This window comes from Bos indicus x Bos taurus, chromosome 25 (genome assembly GCF_003369695.1).
Source record: "Bos indicus x Bos taurus breed Angus x Brahman F1 hybrid chromosome 25, Bos_hybrid_MaternalHap_v2.0, whole genome shotgun sequence".
Classification (NCBI taxonomy): Eukaryota; Metazoa; Chordata; class Mammalia; order Artiodactyla; family Bovidae; genus Bos; species Bos indicus x Bos taurus.
This window is the reverse complement of record NC_040100.1, coordinates 8335494-8354481: the sequence shown is the minus strand read 5'-3', so window position 1 is coordinate 8354481 and position 18988 is coordinate 8335494. Positions and strand designations below refer to the sequence as shown.

At 53.8% G+C, this 18988-nt stretch overlaps 1 protein-coding gene across 4 annotated transcripts in view; it reads left to right on the top strand.

Moving 5' to 3' along the window:
- LOC113884011 (NADPH--cytochrome P450 reductase) overlaps positions 1 to 18988 on the top strand; it is a 54180-nt gene that overhangs the window by 28000 nt on the left and 7192 nt on the right. For 3 of the 4 annotated variants that reach the window (XM_027528304.1, XM_027528303.1, XM_027528305.1), the window contains 3 exons: positions 854 to 1045; positions 13641 to 13689; positions 17447 to 17575. In XM_027528304.1, the coding sequence (XP_027384105.1) occupies positions 861 to 1045; positions 13641 to 13689; positions 17447 to 17575 (363 nt within the window). In that variant the 5' untranslated portion in view covers positions 854 to 860. Of the gene's footprint in view, positions 1 to 853; positions 1046 to 10970; positions 11246 to 13640; positions 13690 to 17446; positions 17576 to 18988 lie in introns of those variants that run through there. The other variant, XM_027528306.1, reaches the window with a different exon arrangement.

The window sequence follows — 18988 nt, the reverse complement described above, 5'->3', positions numbered from 1 at the left end:
GCAGCAGGACTCACAGAAGTTGGCAAAGCTGCTTTACTCCCAGTCATAGTTGATTACGGCTGAGGGAGACAGCCTGAAAGCAGCAGAGGGAGACGCGAAAGGACAGTCCAGCAGGAGCGGGCAGAAGCTTCCAGGTGTGCTCTGCCTGCGGGCGGGCTGTCCTCCGGGGGAGTCACACCATGTTCTCCACCAGCAGCCACGTGCGGCCACGTGTCTTAGGTGCTGCCAGCCGGCGAGGCCCCCTCTAGCTGTGGCGTCCAGGGTTCCCTACTGAGAATCAGTCTTGAAGGCCCGGGGCACCCCCATGTCTGAGCTCACCTCTTGAGTCTCCAGAGCCCCAGAGGTCCCAGCAGTACGATGTGACTCAGAGCCCCAGGTGTTCCCCTACGCTGCAGCATTAGCATAAACCATCTGGGTGACCCAAGGTCTCGGGTATGCAGAGACATTCTTATTAGGCGGCACATCCCAAGGGCTCAGAGGTTATTTCCATGGAGCTGTCCAAGGGCCAGTCCCTGAAGACCTGTGGAGCGTGCTGGTTCGGGGCATCCCGGGCCTGCCGGGGAAAGGGAAGCTGCGCCCCGCTGTGTCCTTGTGGGGCTGAAGCAGGCTGGTGTGGGGAACCCGTGGCTCCTCCTCAGGGCACTGGAGGCCCGGTCCTGGTTCCAGCCTGTGCCCAGGTGCACCTGGGGCTGAGCAGGCACCACGCCGGCCGCATGCTCGCTCGGTTCTGGTCCCGGGGCTCTGCCTGTTGCTGCATCCCTTGGGGTGTGCAGCCCAGACCGAAGCCTTCAGGGGGCTCCCCAGCAGGCCCCAGGCGGCCCCTGCTGACTTCTGTCGTTCTTTGTCTGGACAGATTCCTGATGAACATGGCAGACTCCAACATGGATGCCGGCACCACCACGTCTGAGATGGTGGCTGAAGAAGTGTCCCTTTTCAGCACGACGGACGTGATCCTGTTTTCTCTCATCGTGGGTGTCATGACATACTGGTTCCTCTTCAGGAAGAAAAAAGAAGAAGTCCCCGAGTTCACCAAGATTCAGACCACGTAAGTGACAACACTCAGGGTCCCCCCCGGAGCACGTCTCTGCTGTCCTCCCGGCAGTGCTCAGGCAGGAGCAAGCCAGCTGAGAGGGGCAGGGCCCCTCGTAGCGTCTTGGGTTTTGCCTGATTGGTGGGCTCTGCTTCTGGTCTAGCTTCATAAGTGCTTCTGTTTGTGCTGCCCCTCACGTCGGTCAAGGTCCTTTGATGCCTGTCTCGTATTCAGGCGTCGCAGGAACCAGTCAGAGCAGAAGTCGCCGTACGCCGACAGGCAGCATGATGCTCTGGCATGCAGGGGCCTCAGCACAAGGCTCCCAGTTAATGCCTCACTCCAGGCCCTGACCGTGCCTTTCGTAAATGCACGGGCTCACCGAGGCACCCTCCTCAGGGCCAGGGCACAAGGTAACGGGTCCTTTTGGGATTCCCTCGAATCCTTTTCATTGTCGACAAGGAGAGAGTTGCAGTTTGACGCTGCCTTAACATATCCTATTCACCTAACAGCTGCTCATTTCTCTTTTTATTTTATTTTAAAAATTTATTTATTTTAATTGGAGGATATTTCCTTTCTCTTTTTAAATGAAGAGAGGAGCCTGGAGCTTAGAGATTGGTTGCGGTCAAGGGTTGGTGACAAAGTAAGAGAAAAGCTATTTTTTCCTCCTCTACTGTCAGTGCTCAGACTGAACGCTCCTTTGAGCAAGCAGTTCTCCATCTCTCTGGACCCCAGCTGGGTGTGACACTGTCTCCTGAAGTTAGCATCAGCTCCCCCAGGTTACAGGTTCAGCCCCAGAGGCCCGCGCCCTGCCCCCCTCAGACAAGGATCAACAAGTCCGGGTGCCAGCAACTACCTGGGTCAGAGGTTCCCATAACCCTCTGCTTGGGTTTGATTAATTCGCTAGAGGGGTACACAGAACTCAGGAAAACACCTTTCTTACTAGATCACCTGCTTAGTGTGATTTAGTAAGAATAAAAGAAATAGCCAGATGGAAGAGAGGCATAGGGCAAGGTGTGGGGAAGGGGCCCAGGGCTCCCCTGCCTCTCTGGGCTGCCACCTGCCCAATCCCTCTGTGTCGTCAGCAGCTCCAGGACTGTCCAAACCCCATCCTTTTGGGTTTTTGTAGAGGTTTCATTGTGTGTGCATATTGATTTAATCATTGACTGTTGGGCATTAATGTAGCCTCCAGGCCCGCTCCCCTCCCCGGAGGTCACTAACCCTAAATGCAGTGACCCCGCCCTCACAGGGCTCTTGTGGGTGACGTCTGTAACATCAACTAGCTCTAGTCCTGCCACTCGGCAGCTGCTTAGGTGTTTGTGTCCCAAAGTGTTTCGTACCGAGCACTACGCTGGACGCCGCAGGTATGCAAGAATGGCCTTTATGTTAAAGAAGCTAACAAGTCATGACTTGGAAAGGTACTTTAAAAAATTGTTTCTGAAACACTTTCAGCTCAACAGAGTGGGTGGCCTCATCGCTCATGATGGAGGGAGAGGTGAGCAGGCGGGAGACACAGGCTCTGGGGTCTCTACTGAGGCATCCTCTCTTGGAGAGGTCAGAAAGGTGTGCTGCAGGAAAGGGGCCACATTCCAAGACTTCAGGGGCTTTGCCAGCAGAAGGCCAGAGCGGGGCGGGGAGGCTGGCAGGCGAGGGGAGGCTGGCAGGCGAGCGGAGGCCAGCCTGTACCCCTGGAACTGGACAGGTACATTCGTGGTGTGGCAAAGTGTTCTTGGTGAAAAGGTATGGCACTCAAGAGGACCAGTGCCCAGGTCCCAGTTTAAAGGGGCCCTGCGTCTGCTCATCTGTAAGATGCAGGCATGTCCCAACCCCTACCCCTGAGGGAGGCTGTGCCATGAGAGAGCCTGGAGCCACCATTCTTGTGTTACCAGGGTCCCTGGGGTCACTAGATGGACTTGAAACAGAAGTCCTAGACTTTACAGATTCACAGATTCAAATGGTTTCTCTTTGCCAGAGTGCTGAAACTCTATTTCCCTCTTTATAATCCTAAAATTTTCACCCTCCATATTTCAGTCCCCTTCTCGTCCCTCATGGTATCACGCTGAATATCTTGTGGCCAGGGTCCTGCGTTGTACACTGTAAGAGAAGCTGTCGTCGAGCAGTGGTTAGGGTCTGGGCCCTGATGTTGGTTACGAAGGTTTGAGTCCTGACCCCACCCCACCCTGTATTAGTCTTGTGACATTTGCCCTCACTTAATCTTTTGAAGTTTGTGTCTTTAATTATAAATCAGAGATAACAGTAGAACTGACCTCATAGGGCTGTAAAAATTAACCGACATGCTCCGTCATAGAGCTCTTTACCCAGCTCCTGGTGCTTGAAGAGCCCTCATCATTAATACCATCTCCAGTCTTACAGGAACCTTCCAGAACACCATCATTACCCTGTTTGGCAGAGAAGGAAGCTGAGGTGTTAGTGACTGAGTGTGCCTGAGGTCACCTAACTTACAAGCAGAGCTGGTTTTTCTTTTGAACCCAGATCTACAGACTGCACAGCCCCGTTTTCCCCGCTTTGCCAGGCTGCCTTCTGTTTCTTAAGATGTGGGTAATATCCCAGTGTAAAGGTGAGAGAGCTGAGACTCAGAGAGGCCGCTTTGCTGATGTGCCTGGGCCACGCAGCTGGCCCTGTGCAAATCCCTCCATGCTGCCCCTGCTCTCTCGTGCTTCCGGTGAGCGCAGGCGGCTCCAGCCACAGCTCGGCCTCCCTCACCGCCAGGCCCGTGGAGAGCCAGCGGTGTGGGGACTGTCTGTAGCCCACAGCTGGATCCAGAGTCCTCACTGATTCCCAGTGGCTTCCAGTTGGTCTTTTAAGGCCTTTTCAGGCCTTCACCACCTGGGATAGTGAGTCCAGACCTTTGAGCATGGATATTTTTTAAAAACCAGGCCAGTGGGAGCGGCTGTGTCTGACAGCAAGCACAGGATGCACGTCCGCAGCCCCCTGACCCCGGACTTCGGGGTGCACGCGATCCCCAAGGAGCCCCCATGTCGGCAGGTGAATCTCCCAGGCGTGCTGGCCTCGGGGGGGCCCTCATCACAAGGCTGGATTGGGCTTCAGAACCTCAGGTGCCCAGGGAGGGCTTCAAAGAAAGGTCAGTTCTAGAAGGCCTCCATGGTATTTTTCATAAGCTGTTTATTGAAATGCATAACATGCAGACATAAAAGTACACAGATCTTAAGCACATGGTCTGATCATTTTTCACAAAAGGGACATAATCATGTAAGAAACTCCCCCCACCAGTCTCACCACCCCCAGGTCGCCCACTCTCCTGACTTCTCGTGACAAGTGTCTGTGTCTCGGGATGTGTAGCGTTTGGCCATTTTTCCTGAGGTTTCTCCACATCATGTATAGTGATAGTTCTTTCGTTATCATTACATGGCGTTCAGTTGTGGGATAAACCATGACTTATTCACTCCCGTCACCAAGGCCCTTTAGATTGCTTCAAGCCTCAGGCATTGTTACCAGCGGCTCTGCAGGGAACACCTGTACAAGTGGACATGGTTCCCGTGTGGACGTCGCTCTGCTGGGTGTGTGGTGGACGTGGAGTTGGGGTCAGAGGGAAGGCTCACATGTGCCTCTGTTAGATACGGCCAGTTTCCCAGCCTGCAAGTACCAGCTCCCAGCCCTGCCCCCAGCATGCAGGGGTTCAGTTGCTGCCCATCCTCACCAACACTTACTTTTATCAGTTAAAAAATTTTAGCCTTTCTAGGGAGTTCCCGGGTGGTCCAGTTTTTAGGACCTGTTGCTTTCACTATCAGTGCCTGGGTTTGATCCCTGGTCAGCGAACTAAGGGGTTTCTGGCGTGGATTGTGAAGTATCTGCCTGCAATGCAGGAGACCCAAGTTTGATCCCTGGGTCAGGAAGGTCCCCTGGAGAAGGAAATGGCAACCCACTGCAGTATCCTTGCCTGGAGAATCCCGTGGACAGAGGAGCCTGGTGGGCTACAGTCCACGGGGTCGCAAAGAGTCGGACACAACTGAGCCACTAAACCACCACCAGCACTACAGTGAACTAAGACCCCACAAGCTGCATATATGGGCAAAAAACAATTTTTTAATGAAAAAAAAAAAACAGAATAAAATTTTAGCCATTCTAATGGGCGTGTGGTGGTACCTGTTTTAATCACATTTCAGTGATTTTTCATGTTTACTGGCCACTGAGGTATCTTTTGTGAAGGTCATTCAAGACTTTGGCCATTTTTTTCTTGCCAGGTTATTAACCTTCTTCATTTGTCACAGTTCTTCATGTATTCTAGATCCGAGTCTTTCGTTAGATATCTACATATCTTCAGGATCTTTTTGTAACTTGCCTTTAACTCTCTGAACAGTATCTGTCTTTTTGTGACCAGAAGTTCTTAAACGGGTCCAATCGTGAACTTTTGGTTGGCCTTCACATTTATGGCTAATGCTCTGGTGTCCAGTTGAAGAAGCCTTATCTTGTGGTCATGGAGCTTATCTTTTGTATTTTCTTCTGAAAGCTTCACTCTTGTAGTTTTTATCTTAGATCTGCCATCCAGCTAAAATTGATTGGGTATCAGCCAATTGTCAGGGCCCTTTGAGATTGATTTTTTCCTTTACGGATATCCATGTATTCAGTTCAGCACCATTTGTTACAATAGAAAAGGTCATTCTTTTCTCACTGCACTAAAGTGTCATCACTGTGGATGTGATTCGGGGGGCCAGAGAGATGGGGGTTGACTTCTAGACTCCTTGTTCCATTGGTCTGTTTTCTGTCCTCTCCCCAGTACCACACTGTTCTGTTTTCTGTGATTTTATAGTAACTGTTGACTTGGTATCTGGTAGTCCAAGTCCTCCAGCTTTGTTCTTTTAAGATTCTGTTGGCTTTTGGGGGCCCTTGGCATTTCCAAGTAACTTTTTTTTTTTAACTTGGCCAAAGCTCAGCTTGTGGGATCTTAGTTCCCCAATCGGGGATCAGACCCAGACCCCAGCAATGAAAGCACAGAGTCCCAACCACTGGACTTGCAGGGACTCGACTCCATGTAACTTTCAGAGTCAGTTTGTCAATGTCTGCTGCTGCTGCTGCTGCTGCTAAATCACTTTAGTCATGTCCGACTCTGTGTGACCCCATAGACGGTAGCCCACCAGGCTCCCCCGTCCCTGGGATTCTCCAGGCAAGACCACTGGAGTGGGTTGCCATTTCCTTCTCCAATGCATGAAAGTGAAAAGTGAAAGTGAAGTCGCTCAGTCGTGTCCAACTCTTAGCAACCCCGTGGACTGCAGCACACCAGGTTCCTCCGTCCATGGGATTTTCCAGGCAAGAGTACTAACAAATGAAAAAAAAAAAACCTGCTGGGATTGGATGGAATCTCTCAATTAATTGGCATCTTCCAGTATTGAGCCTTGAGCCTTCTAATCCGGAAACATGGTTTTATCCCCTTGGGGAGGTGTTTCGAACAGTTTACGATAGCAATTAAAGACTTGTAATAGAGAGCAGTTACAAGCAGCGCATCCTCATAGTAATAATTCCGCTTTCATCTCCACTCCCTCTCACTCCTCCCCCTTCGCTCAGCTTGTACCTCTGGGCAGAGCTCGTGGGGCCAGGGCAACTCCCAGTGTGGGGGACCCCAGAGTGGGGTCTGGAGCTCAGGGCCCCTCTGTGCCCACATGCACTTTGCTTGCACGTATAATACAGCCCCTTCCTATTGGGTGGGAATTTGTTTCTTTCCTCCTTCCATGGTGCAGAGATAGTGTCCTGTTCCCATCCTGTCCTTTGTCTGGGTCTCCAGCCCAGCCCCCGGCCTGTCGGAGTGAAGATACTCAGAGAAAGGCCGTTGACTTAGTAAATGCTAAAATCTGCACGTGTGTCTGCCTCTCGAGCAAACTGGCTCACAGGCTGGGTGTGGCTTACGTTACTTTTTTTTTTTTTAATTTACAACATTGAAAGCCCTAGCAGTTTCACTTAAAACTCACTTCTATATAACCTTTTTTGAAAAAGGGGAAAAAAAAAAAAAGCATCCCAGAGGACCCAGCCACGCTGTGAGCCCACCGTGACCGCGGCCAGCAGGGGCTGGGGCTGAGCAGGGCCGCCCGTGTCGAGGGGGTCCGAACGGCAGCCTGCGCCCCCAGCCAGCCCCGGCCGTGCTCCCCCTCGGCTCTGCTCACAGCCTTGGGAAGCCCTCACCCCTGCAGCCTGCTCCTCTTGTGGGGCCTAAGAGTGCTTTCAGGAGAAACAAAGCTGCTTCTTACAGAACGTTGCAAGCAAACACCGAAGCATGGGGGGCACCCAGGCCCCCGCCACCATTTCAGCTCGCCACTCCGGGCCATTCCCCACTCTTGCCAGATTACCTTAAAGCTGGCGTATGATTTCATCATTAGTCCTGTAACTCATATGAATGATGAATAAAGAAATCACATGCTTTCATAGGAAACTGGAAATATCTCCTGTGAAACTATACGGAAACCTGCACTAGCAGAATATTCCAGTTCTCTCACATTCGAGGACTTCCCCTTTCTAAACCTAACACACCGCCTCCCTCCCACCCCTTCAAGTCCACAATATGTGTCAGTATCAGTGGATACTCGGCCGGCATTGTTCATAGTTCCTTGAGTGACCAAGCCATTTTTTTAAACCTTTTTTTTTTAAAGATTCAGGATCTAAAGCCATACATCACAATTGATTACTCAATCTTCTCAACCTCTCTTTTGGAGGGGTCAGGTCTACATGCAGTAAAAGTCTCCTTTTTTTTTTAATTTTTTAAAATATATTTCATTTATTTTATTTGGTTGCATTGAGTCTTAGTTACAGCATGTGGGATCTAGTTCCCTGACCAGGGATCGAACCCAGGCCCCCTCATTGGGAGCACAGAGTCTTAGCCACTGGACCACCCGGGAAACCCCCCAAATTCTCCTTTTTTAAAAAATTATTTTGAATTGGAGGATAATTGCTTTGCAATATCATGCTGGTTTCTGCCATGCACATTCCCCTTTTTGAAGTGCACAGTTTGATGAGTCCTGACAGGTGTGTGCAGTTGCGTAACCAGCGCTACGGTCAAGATAACCAAGGACATTCCGCACCCCAGAAGGCACCCCCCACAGGCCCCTTCACAGTTGGCACTCCCCAGCCCCCACCCCTGGCAACTGCTGGTCTTACTTCTGTCCCGCACTTTCGCCTTTTCTGGCAAGTCATGCTCACTGGGGCTGTGGCCTCTCGTGCCTGGCTGCTTCCCCATCACACAGTGACAGATCTCTTTCGGTCCGAAGGCTTCATTCCACCCCTGTGACTCCCTCACAGCATTTTTTGTTGAAGAAACCAGATCATTTGTTTCCCCAAGTTTCCCACGGTCTAGATTTTACCGACTGCATCCCACTGGGGGTTGCTTCTGAAAAGCCACAAAGAAGCTCATTTTCCTCCATGACCTTTGTTTGACGGCTCGCTCTCAGCAGAAAGGCCAGGAAGACCAGGAGTCGAGGCCACCAGCACCATCTCTGACCATTCTCTGTCTCCCGAGTGCTGTCCTGGTGCTGGCTCTTTGCACACCCAGCTCAGGGCCACCTTTCCTAGACAGGGGTCCTTGGCTCTGACAGTGGAAACGCAAACAGATTTTACAAAGAGCAAAGCATGAGGAAAGGCCATGGAGGGTGGACCGTGCCCGAAACCGCCTGCATCTGTGGTGGACACGGCGAGGACGTGGGCTCAGGACATTCACGCTGCCCCTGTACTCGGAGCTGAGGGTTTTCTGCTGCCACCTGACCACGAGGGACCGCTCCTGTCCCTTGATGGGACTGGGGAGGTTTTGCCATTCTAGCCAGTGCCCCAAAGCTCAGACGTGGCCTGTCTGGGAAGCGATGCAGGGCCAAGTGTCAGTGGCCCTTCTGACCTCACTTGGCATCCTCTGGGCTCTCGGTGCCAGTGGCTTCATCTCTGGGGGCCAGGGGCCAGGGCGTAGGGACACGGGGCATCCTCAGGGCCTCATGTGCAGGTGGGACGCACGAGGGTGGTACAGTGGACAAGGCTCAGACAGCCAAGGTGCCACTGGCGGGTGTCAGGAGGGAGGCACCCCCCAGGCTGAGTCTGGAGGCTGAGTAGGAAGCTGGGAGAGGGCCGCGTGTACTGACGCCGGGACCAGGAGAACAGGGCCTGCTCTGGGGAAGGTGTATCCTGACAGGGCCTGGGTGTAAGTCACCAAGGGAGTCGGGGGTCGTGAAGGGAGCCAAGATAGGAGAGCTGAGGCTGCGGAGGGACCCGCAGGGCCTTGGGGTTTTTGTCTGACCCTCGTGGGGAGCCGAGGGGAGGGCTGGTGCCAGGGCAGCCCCGAGAGCTACGGTTTGCGTCTGGGCCCCACACAGATTGGAGGACGGTCATCAGGAGGTGTCCTGCTGACCAGGGCCCATGGTGTCCACCAGGGGAACATCACTCCCCCTGAGGCTCAGAGTACCCTCAGTGACAGGGAGGAATCCCTGGGAAGGGGGACCGCCGTGTCCTGTGTCCTGACCAACGGGGTGACCAGGGAGATGCAGCCTTGCTCTGCTGGGGGCGGGTGGGGAGCAGACCCTCAGCCTGCCCTGCTGGGGAGTGGGAGGGTGCCTCTGGGCTTTCCTGGAGCTGAAGTTACTGCTTCAGCCCCAAGCTTCACTCCCCTCCAAAGTCAAATGGGGCAGAATCCTTTCCACCTTCCCGGTGGGGGTGGGCGGGGCAATTACCTGAAGTAGAAAAGGAAGTGAACAGGAGCACTCTGTACGCAGGGGTCCCCCCCCTTTCTTGTCTCTGACCCCTGGCCTCCCACACTGCTGCATGCTCCCACCTGCCTCGCCGCTTTCTGCCCACGGCGGTTCCCACTCTGGGCCCGGGTGGTGGAGAAAGCTGCTGTTTCTCAAGCTCCAGGGAGCCACTTTGTTTTCACCCCAGGCAGCTTTTCCCAACCACTAGCCACGAGGTTTCCGCCACGAGGCTCTGGTGGGTCTGCCCCCTTCTACCACCCGCTCTACCACCATCGATGTCACCCAGCTCTCGGCCCTTTTCCCCGCCTGCCGCCCTGGGGCCTGGAGAACTTGTCGCCACCCACAAGGCTCTGAAGGGAGCCACTCAAAAGCAGCTGTCCCACGTGTTGCCGGGAGCAAGGGAAAGTCTCAGAAGAAGTCAGTTCCGCTTTGCTGAAAATTAAATTTTACAAAGCCTTCTGAGCATGGCCTGGGACTGGAAAGAGAATGAATCACGCCAGCCCTTGTGGTTTGTCTCGGTCCAAGTGACTCAGTGTTCTTGTCCACCCTCCTTCGGGCCGATACAGTCCCCCCCACCACCCCCGCTGTAGTTGACCTCAGAAACCAGAGGCACTTCTGCTCCCAGTTTGGGGGTGGGGAACCTAATTGGAACCGTTTGTACTCTGGAGCCGTGTGGTCTCAGCTCTGCGCCTGGGCCAGCCGCGGCCTCTCCTGATGGCTGTTTACTTGGGTGCCTTCAAAGGGGGGCTCCCCACATGGAACCATCTCAGCCCACCCTGCTGGGCGTTCCCCGCACTGCAGTGAGGGGCCAAGATGTGTTAGTTTCATGGACCGTCTACCCCAGGAGACTGAAGCCAGTGTAGTAGGCTCTGTCCCCCGCAGTTCTTTTGTAGGGAGGGAGATGGGAGCCAGATCTAATTTAACGGGATTCCAGGGAGGCCGGCAGCAGGCTCCTTTATAGGGATGCAGCCCTGCCATAGCAACCTGCCCCACCGCTTCCCAGGGTCCAGAGGAGCTTTGTTCAGCCTGCACGACTTCATTTTTTTTTTTTTTTCCTTAAAGTGGAAAAGGGGGAGGCTGTGGGGAGAAAGGGCTCTGCTATAAACAGTTACCAAGGAGACTCCAGCCGGGGCTGGGGAGGTTGCCTCCTTCCCTCGGTCCATACAGGAGGAGGAGGGGTGTGTGCCAGACGCAGGGGCTCATGGGAGGCTCCAGCCGGGAGTCCCGGTTCCTCCCCACTGGGCCGCCAGATGCGGCTGCTCTCCCAGGCACCGGGGTCAGAGGCAGGCAGGGGCTCTGCGGGGCTCCCGAGAGAACAGAGCGTCCAGGAGGATGTGCGGCGTCCGTGGGCCGGGCTGCCCACCTCCAGCGCAGGTAGAGAATGGACGGAGCCCGACCTGCTAGCTGCTGGCCCCCTGCACGCATCCAGGGGCGCAGCATTCTGCCTGGCCCCCGCGGTCCAGAGCAGCTGGGCATGAGAAGCCATGGGGTGCACCTACTCAGCTCATCAGGACGAGCCCATCCCGAGGTCAGTTCCAGACAGCATCCAGGGAGATGGTGTGGATGCCCGCAGGCACCCCCACTGGGGTGTGGAGGGAACTTGCTCCTGGGCAGGGACGTCTGGAGGCACAAGGAGGGCACGGCCTAAAGAGCAGCCCCTGGGGGCTCGCCGGGGCACGGCCACCCTGGCCCCCGAGGTCCTGGTTTGCAGGCTGCATGTCTCTGCTTCCTGAAGAAAGGGGTTTAGACCAGAAACCAGGAGGGCCGCAGTCACCCTACCCATCCCTCACCCTGGGAAAGATTGGGTTCCGAGTGCGAATCCCAGTGCACAGCGGTCAGGAGCGGGGAAGCCAGGCAAGGGCACCCAGGGGTGGCCCTGCTCAGGGCCTGGCAGCCGGGTATCAGCAGTGGGAGCGTGAGGAGCCTGCCCCGTGTCGGGCAGTGACTGGAGGCACGGACAGAGTCTCCCCCTCCTCCTCGGGTTTCCTGTCCCGCTCGTGGCTCTGTGGGTGTGATCTTTCCCCAGGGGCTGAAGCTAAGGACAGTGCTGGCCTTCAGAAGTGCACGCCTTTCTCAGGAGCACCCTGTTCCTGGGGGTGGGGGGCCTTAGCACCTTGTGCCTGCCCTCTGACACCCCCAACCAGACCTGCGTAGAGGGCCCCCTTTCCCCTTCCTGCCAGCCTGGAACACCCTCTCCATGCAGCTGCATAGGGAGCCCCCCCTCCCTGGCCCTCCTCCCCAGAGCTCATCCCCGCCGGCTGCCTGGGCCTCATCCAGGAGCCCCTCAGCTGCCGCGGCTTTCCCTTGCAGGAGCCATTTCCTCCCTGAGACCAGAGCCCAGCTCTTCCTCGAGGCTTTTCCTGTCTCTCTGGGCACAGTGCCTGCTCCTTCTGGAGCCTGTGGCCTGCGGATGCCCCATCAATTTGGTCTTCTCACACCTCACCCTGCTGAAATCACAGAGCCACCCAAATACTTTCCCCTTCCCTCTTTATCCCTAAAAGTTAGACGAGTTCCCAGTGCGGAGCACCCCACTGGGGCGGCTGCAAAGGTGGAGATGCAGGGTTTTCAATCAAGGAGTCCGAGGCCTTGAGAGGCCTGACTTATCCAGTCGGGGGCCTATTTAGTAGAAGAAGCAGGCTTTGACCCTGAACCTCTCTGCTCCTGAGGTGTGGCCCCTCCTCTTCCTCTTTGATTTTCCGAGCCTGGTGACAGGCCCTGGGAAGGTAGGGGCCACCTTGTGTAGTCTCATGCCTGCCCCCCCTTGGCTGGCCCACATCACCTGGAGGTGGAGGACGGGCAGCCGGGTGCTCAGTGGGTGGTGGGTGTGCCCTAGTCCCTGTCTGCAGTGAGGACTCAAGTCCACTTGGCTGAAGCTTGTATGGAAGCCTCTGTCCTTTGAGAGAGGAGAGCTTTTCCACTGATGTCAGACCCTCAGGTGGGTCGGGGAGCCTCCAAAGGCCTCTGAGGCCACCTCAGCCAACCTCCTGCTGGGCGAGGACTCAGGACCGACCATCCCAGAAGCTGATAAGGCTTCATGTGCCAAGTGCAATCGTGCTCATGCTGATTGCAAAGAGATACACAGGCAGCTCCCCCCAGTTGTGACACCCAGCCCTCAGGTTGAGCAAGAACACACTGAAGGGTTTGGACAGAGGCGTGAAGACGCATTGAAGGTGGTAACAGACAGCCTCATGTCAGTGGCAGGCAAGGTGCTCAGGAGCTTAGGCCTCGTGTTTTCGGGATAAGCAGGAGTCTGTGGGAAAAGGGTTAAAGGAAGGCGCTCTAGGCCAAGGCGGCAGTGGGTCCGAGGGCAGGGAGGAACTAGGAGATGCCCAGCTGGTCATTGTGGCTGATCATTTAGACAGTGGAGGAGGATGGATTCTGAATTGAAGGGCCCTATTTCTTTCTTTAGAATGGCTTCTCTGGTGTGGGTCTCTCCCAGGGTATGTCTTCAGCCATCCTGATGTCCAGACACAAGGCGGTAGAGTTGACAGGATCCTAGGGACCATCACGGAGGGGTGGCCTCGGGAGGGGGCTGGCAGGCAAGGCCAGGGCAGATCCTGAAGGGACTTGTGTACCTCTGGCCTGTGGATCATGGGAGCCATGGAAGGTTTTAGAGTGCAGCAGTAGCGTGGTCAGAATCTTATGTGGGAGACTCCTGGTTGCCTTGAGAGGTGGAAATTGGAGGTGAGACAAAGCCATGGGGACCATGGGCTGGTAGGGGCCCAGGGAGTGAACTTGACCTTTCATTCTCATGCTCTCCTGTACCCAGTGGGTCAGCCCTGGTCCTGTGAGGTGTTAGATTTGGGTCTACCAGGTCCGGGAGCCTGGGTCCTCCCTCTTCCAGCCTGGCACTGGACTGGAGGCGGCTAATGGCGTGGGCACCATGGTGTCTCCCGTGCCCATCAGACACTTTTATTTTTCAGGACCTCCTCTGTCAAAGACAGAAGCTTCGTGGAGAAGATGAAGAAGACGGTGAGTTCTCTTTCTGTCTGTGCTCGGCCCTGGTGGGCAGGTGGAGATGGCCAGCAGAAGGCCAGCTTCGCTTGACGGGAAGAGAGAGGGCGGGTGGGAACGGACTCCGCTCCCACGCGTGTACATGCCAGTCTAACCAGAGCCTTGAGGCTGCTCTGCCGTTGCCGGGACAGTTTACTCTGTTTGTTGAATGTTTACTTCTTGAACAAACCAAACTCTAGGAACAGACCCTCCCTCTGTCTCAGATGCCGCCTGGCTCCTTCCTCCCAGACCAGGCTGTGTCCACAAGCAGATGTCCACCTCACATGGCTGTGGTCCTAGCGCAGCTACAGTTCTTGCTCTTTGTTTTTGTTTATTTAAGTATCAAATTTTATGACATGGTACTTCATTCATGTGGTTAAATCCAAAACACAAACTATTGAGGTGGAAAACTTCTCTCCTGTCCCTGTCACCCGTCACCGTTCTGAGAACTTCTTTCTGTGCGTGTAATGAAAACAAACAAACTTTTATTTTTACTTTTTAAACACAAAAAGTGGCATATTACATACACTGCTATAGACCTTTTTTTTCTCTCACTTAATGTCTTGGAGATTACCTCACAGCAATTCAGAGATACCTCCCTCATCCTTTATTATAATTGCATAATGATTCCACTCGTGGCCACAAGTACTATAATTTGCTTCGACGCTGCCTTGTTGATGGGTGTTTGGAATATTGCTCATCTTTAGCTCTTCCTTCGTGACTTCCCTTGTGCTTCCCCTGTGGCTCAGCTGGTGAAGAATCCACCCGCAATGCAGGAGACTTGGTTCAATCCCTGGGTTGGGAAGATCCCCTGGAGAAGGGAAAGGCTACCCTCTCCAGTATTCGGGCCTGGAGAATTCCATGGACGGTATAGTCCATAGGGTCACCAAGAGTTGGACACGACAGAATGACTTTCGTTTAGCTCTTACAGAGAGAGCCACTGTGACCATGTAGATCAGTTTGCATATTTGCAAATACGGTCCCGGATGCGGAATTGTTGAATCAGAAGGTACACGTGTTTGTGATAGAAGCTGCCAAATTGCACCCCACCCCCCAGGGTTCACACCAGGGCAGTCACTAGCAGGTGTGAGAAGGTCTGTTCCCCCACAGCTTTGCCAACAGAGTCCACTACCAGAGTTTGGGGTTTTGCCCATTTTCTAGGTTAAAAAAAAAGATTTATCTCTGCAGTTCTAATTTGCATTTTTTCTATGAATTAAAGCAAATTCTCATGGGATGGCTTTTATTTTTTCTTTTTTAATAGATTCTTTGTTCAGCTCTTTTGCCCACTTTTCTGTTGGGATTGATCTTTCTCAAGAAATTCCTTAAAATTATTAGGGAAGTTAACCCCTTGTCTGTGATATGACTTAAAAATATTTTTCCCAGTTGATAGTTTGTGTGTCACTCAGCTTACTGTGTGTTTGTTTTAAAAATTCCATAGTCCGTTTTACTTTTCTATGACTACTGGACTTTGAGTCATCATGTGAAAGGCTTCCCCACTCTAAAGAGATATAACAATTCTTCCATGTTTTCTCTTGTATCTTTATGATTTCTGTTTTCCATATTTAAAATTCAATCTGTTGGGAGTTTATCCTGGTGTAAGATGTAAGGTTTGGGTCCAACACGTTTTTACTCAGCTGTCTAAATTCCATGTAATGAAGTCCATCTTTTCCCCACTAGTTTGGTCATAAATGTAATTTTCATTGGTATTTGAGTCTATTTCTACATTTTCCTATTCTGATACTTTGATCCAGCTGTCTGTATATAAACAATATCATACTGTTATAACTTGTTTTAATATCTGTAGCACTAAGCACTTCCTCCCTCTCCCCATCACTCTTATTTTTCACTTTCCTAGCTTTTACTTCATGTATATTCACTTATTTTGGATAACAGTTTTATTGGGATTTAATTCATACCCCATACAGTTCTCCAATTTAAAGCTTACACACCAGTGGTTTTTTAGTGTATTCTCAGTTGCACAAACCATCACCACAGTCAATTTCAGAACATTTTCATCTTACCCAAAAGAAACACTTTACTATCAGGAGTCACTCCAGTTTCCCCAGCCTGAGCCCTGAGCCACGTTCATCTGCTGTCTCTGTGGAGCTGCCTGTGCTGGGCCTTCCACGTGAGTGGAGCACGCAGTACCTGGCCCTTGGTGGCCCCTCCCACTGAGCTTCGTGTCTTCAGGGTTCGCCTGTGCTGTAGCAAGTGCCAGCACTTCTTTCCTTTCTGCTGCCAAATGAGGTTGCAGCAATGGGTTCATACTTACTTTGCTACAAGATTTTTAGGATCATGTTGTTGATGAAAAAAAAGAGCTGTTGCAGTTTTTATTAGGATCGCATTATTTCCGTATCGTGGGTGGAGGCCCAGCATCCTGCTGTCGAATCTCTGTGAGCAGCAGAGGTCTTTCCGTTCAGCGGGGCCCTCCGCCACTGAGTAGTTGTTGTTGCTCTTCAGTCGCTAGGTCCTACCTGACTCGTCTGCGACCCCCTGGACTGTAGCCCACCAGGCTGTCTGTCCATGGGGTTTCCCAGGCAAATACTGGAGTGGGTAGACATTCCCTTCTCCAGGGGACCTTCCCGACCCAGGGATCACAGCTGAGCCTCCTGCAGCTTCTGCGTTGGCAGGCGGATTCTTCGCCACTGAGCCGCCTGGGAAGCCCCTTGTCACTCGGTGGCTTCTTACGTGTTTCTTGTTTGGCTTATTTCTAGGTTCTTTATATATTTTGATGCTACCGTAACTACTGTTTTATATCAGGTTTACCTTCCTTTCCTTGGTATCATAAGCATCATTTTAAAATACATTTTTAAATGATTTGGAAATGATTTGTAAGAAAATTCAGGAAATGAAAAAGGTATGGGAGCACTTCACAGCAGTTGTAACCCCTGCGTTTTATTGTTGTCACCTGCACCTGTCAGTCAGGGCTCGATGCCAGACCAGAGACCCTCCAGGCAGTTTGGCCGCTGGAAGGCCTGCTGCTGAGGTCTGCAGAAAGGGACCGACCGGAAGGTGGCCTGTGCCTCGCTTCCACCTTCCGCATCTTGCAGAGCGCATCCCATTGGCTGGACCAGTTTGCTGCCTCCCTGACTGCAGGGCGTCTGGGGGATGGAGTTGGGGCTTTTCCAGAGCTGCTGCGGAGGGTGCCGTGGGAGGGGGGCGGAGTCAGAGCCTGTGGGCCAGTCTAGATGGGGTACCTCCCTCCACTGTCTAGGTTTTTATAAAGCATGTGTGATTACTTTTGCAAACATCCAGGAAAACTCACCCATATTTTCCCACTTAGAGACTCTTGGTATATTTCATGCTGTTCTTTTTCCTTTCTGCATGAATGTGTATAGACTGTGCACACACATGTCGGGTGGATATGTAACAAAATTGGATTAAGCTATACATAGTCTTTGGTCACTATAAGTGTATTTTTTCTTGTTTTTTACTGAACTTTATTTCTGCTGTTTTCAAGTGTTATGTAAAGATCTGTCCACAGATCTTTGAGCAGCTGTGTGTATTGGATTACCTTGGTGGCTTCAGCTGGAGCCGGCTGGGTGGCCTCTGACCCCACCCGCCGCAGTGGCTGTGGTAGTGAGATGCTGGCCCAAGGTGACTTAGAAAGGACCTGAAGGAGGAAAGAAAGAGGATATCCTTAGGGACCTGCCTGCCCCTGTGGTCACCTTGAGTCTCCGGTGAAGCCTGTGGCTCTTGGCCCCTCACTGACCCCCGTATGTCCGGCCATCCCTAGGGCAGGAACATCATCGTGTTCTACGGCTCCCAGACGGGGACTGCTGAGGAGTTTGCCAACCGCCTGTCCAAGGACGCCCACCGCTATGGGATGCGGGGCATGGCAGCTGACCCCGAGGAGTATGACCTGGTGAGTGCCCGCCACGCCCCGGCCCCTTCCTCCCGCGCAGTGCGGTCCAGGGTGTTAAGGCAGGCGTATCTGGATCGTGGAGACACGAGGGCAGAGTTAGGCAAAGGGACAGTCGGGATTGGGCACCTCTTGTCATTTGTCCCAGCAGCCAGGCGGCCTCCGGACATAAAGAACCCCTGGCCCAGGTGTGTGCATGTGCGCTGCCTGCCCGGCTCTCCACGCTGCAGGCTCTATGAGCGCTGGGCAGGTGCCCACAGAAGGGACCCGGGCACCTCGTGCATTGGGTGTGGCTTAAAAGATGACAGGGTCTCAGTAGGTCAGGAGAGGAACTGTCTCTTGTGTTTCCTCAACCCCCCTCTCCTGGACTGCAGTGTCGGGGGAGCCGGACTCAGGAGCCGGGGGGGCGGGTTCTGGACTCTAACCCTGCTCCCCCGACTGCCTGGGGGACCTGGCCCAGCCCCTCACTGAGGGGCCTCGTCTACAGGGAGAGGTGAGGGTATTGGACGAGCCATCTCTAGGAACCGTGCAGCTCAGCTTTGCATGGAGGCTGTAAACTCATGTGTCTGGGCTTGGGGAGGGCCCAGGAGAGCCCGGGGATTGAGGGGAAAGCCCCCATTTGGGGCTATAGGATCCCCCCTCCCCCGTCTCCTCCTTCAGCTGTCCTCGGCACGTGGCTCCTTTGGGCCCACACAGCGCTGTCTGCAGGACTTAGTCCCCACCTCCTGGCCCCAGCCACACCCAGCCTGTCTCTGAGGCCGTGGGGGCCAACTCACCCTGCTCACGCTCCTCCCAGCACTGGCTCCTTCCCCGGTTGTAGCTCTCCAGACTGCAGGAAACATCCAGCAGTCTGCTCACTGGGATGGCCATGCCGTTGGCCCCAGGGGACACGGTGGGCAGAGAAAGGGGAGTGGTCCTTAGGCCCCAGGAGAGGCGGGGCTGACAAAGCAGCTAGTCCTGGGAAGACGCCCCAGGGAGCGCCTTCCTGCTTCTCCCCACAGGGTCATTGCCAGTCATCACGTGGGCTCCAATGTGATGAATGAACTTCCCCTGAGAAGCCCTGTCTTCCGAGTGCCAGCTGCTTCCCACCTGTGCCCCTCCTTCACCTTAACCAAACCAGCCCCCGCCTACTCCACACACATGCCCCCTTCAGTCTTGGGGATGGCACCACTATCCCTCTGTCTTAGGACCTGGGTTTCGAGTTGACAGACAGTTGGTTAGGAATCACATGAACTCAGGCCCCCCGGGACTCCGTACGGTGCTGAGGTGCCCCAGAGGTGGCAACATGTTCCACGTGCCCACTCCTGGCCCGGAACCCAGCTGCTGCTGTCCACACCCAGGCCCTCGCCGTGCTCTTCTGGGCCTGCTGTCTCTTCACTCTTGAGATGCACTCCGTTCATCTGAGCCCAGGACTCA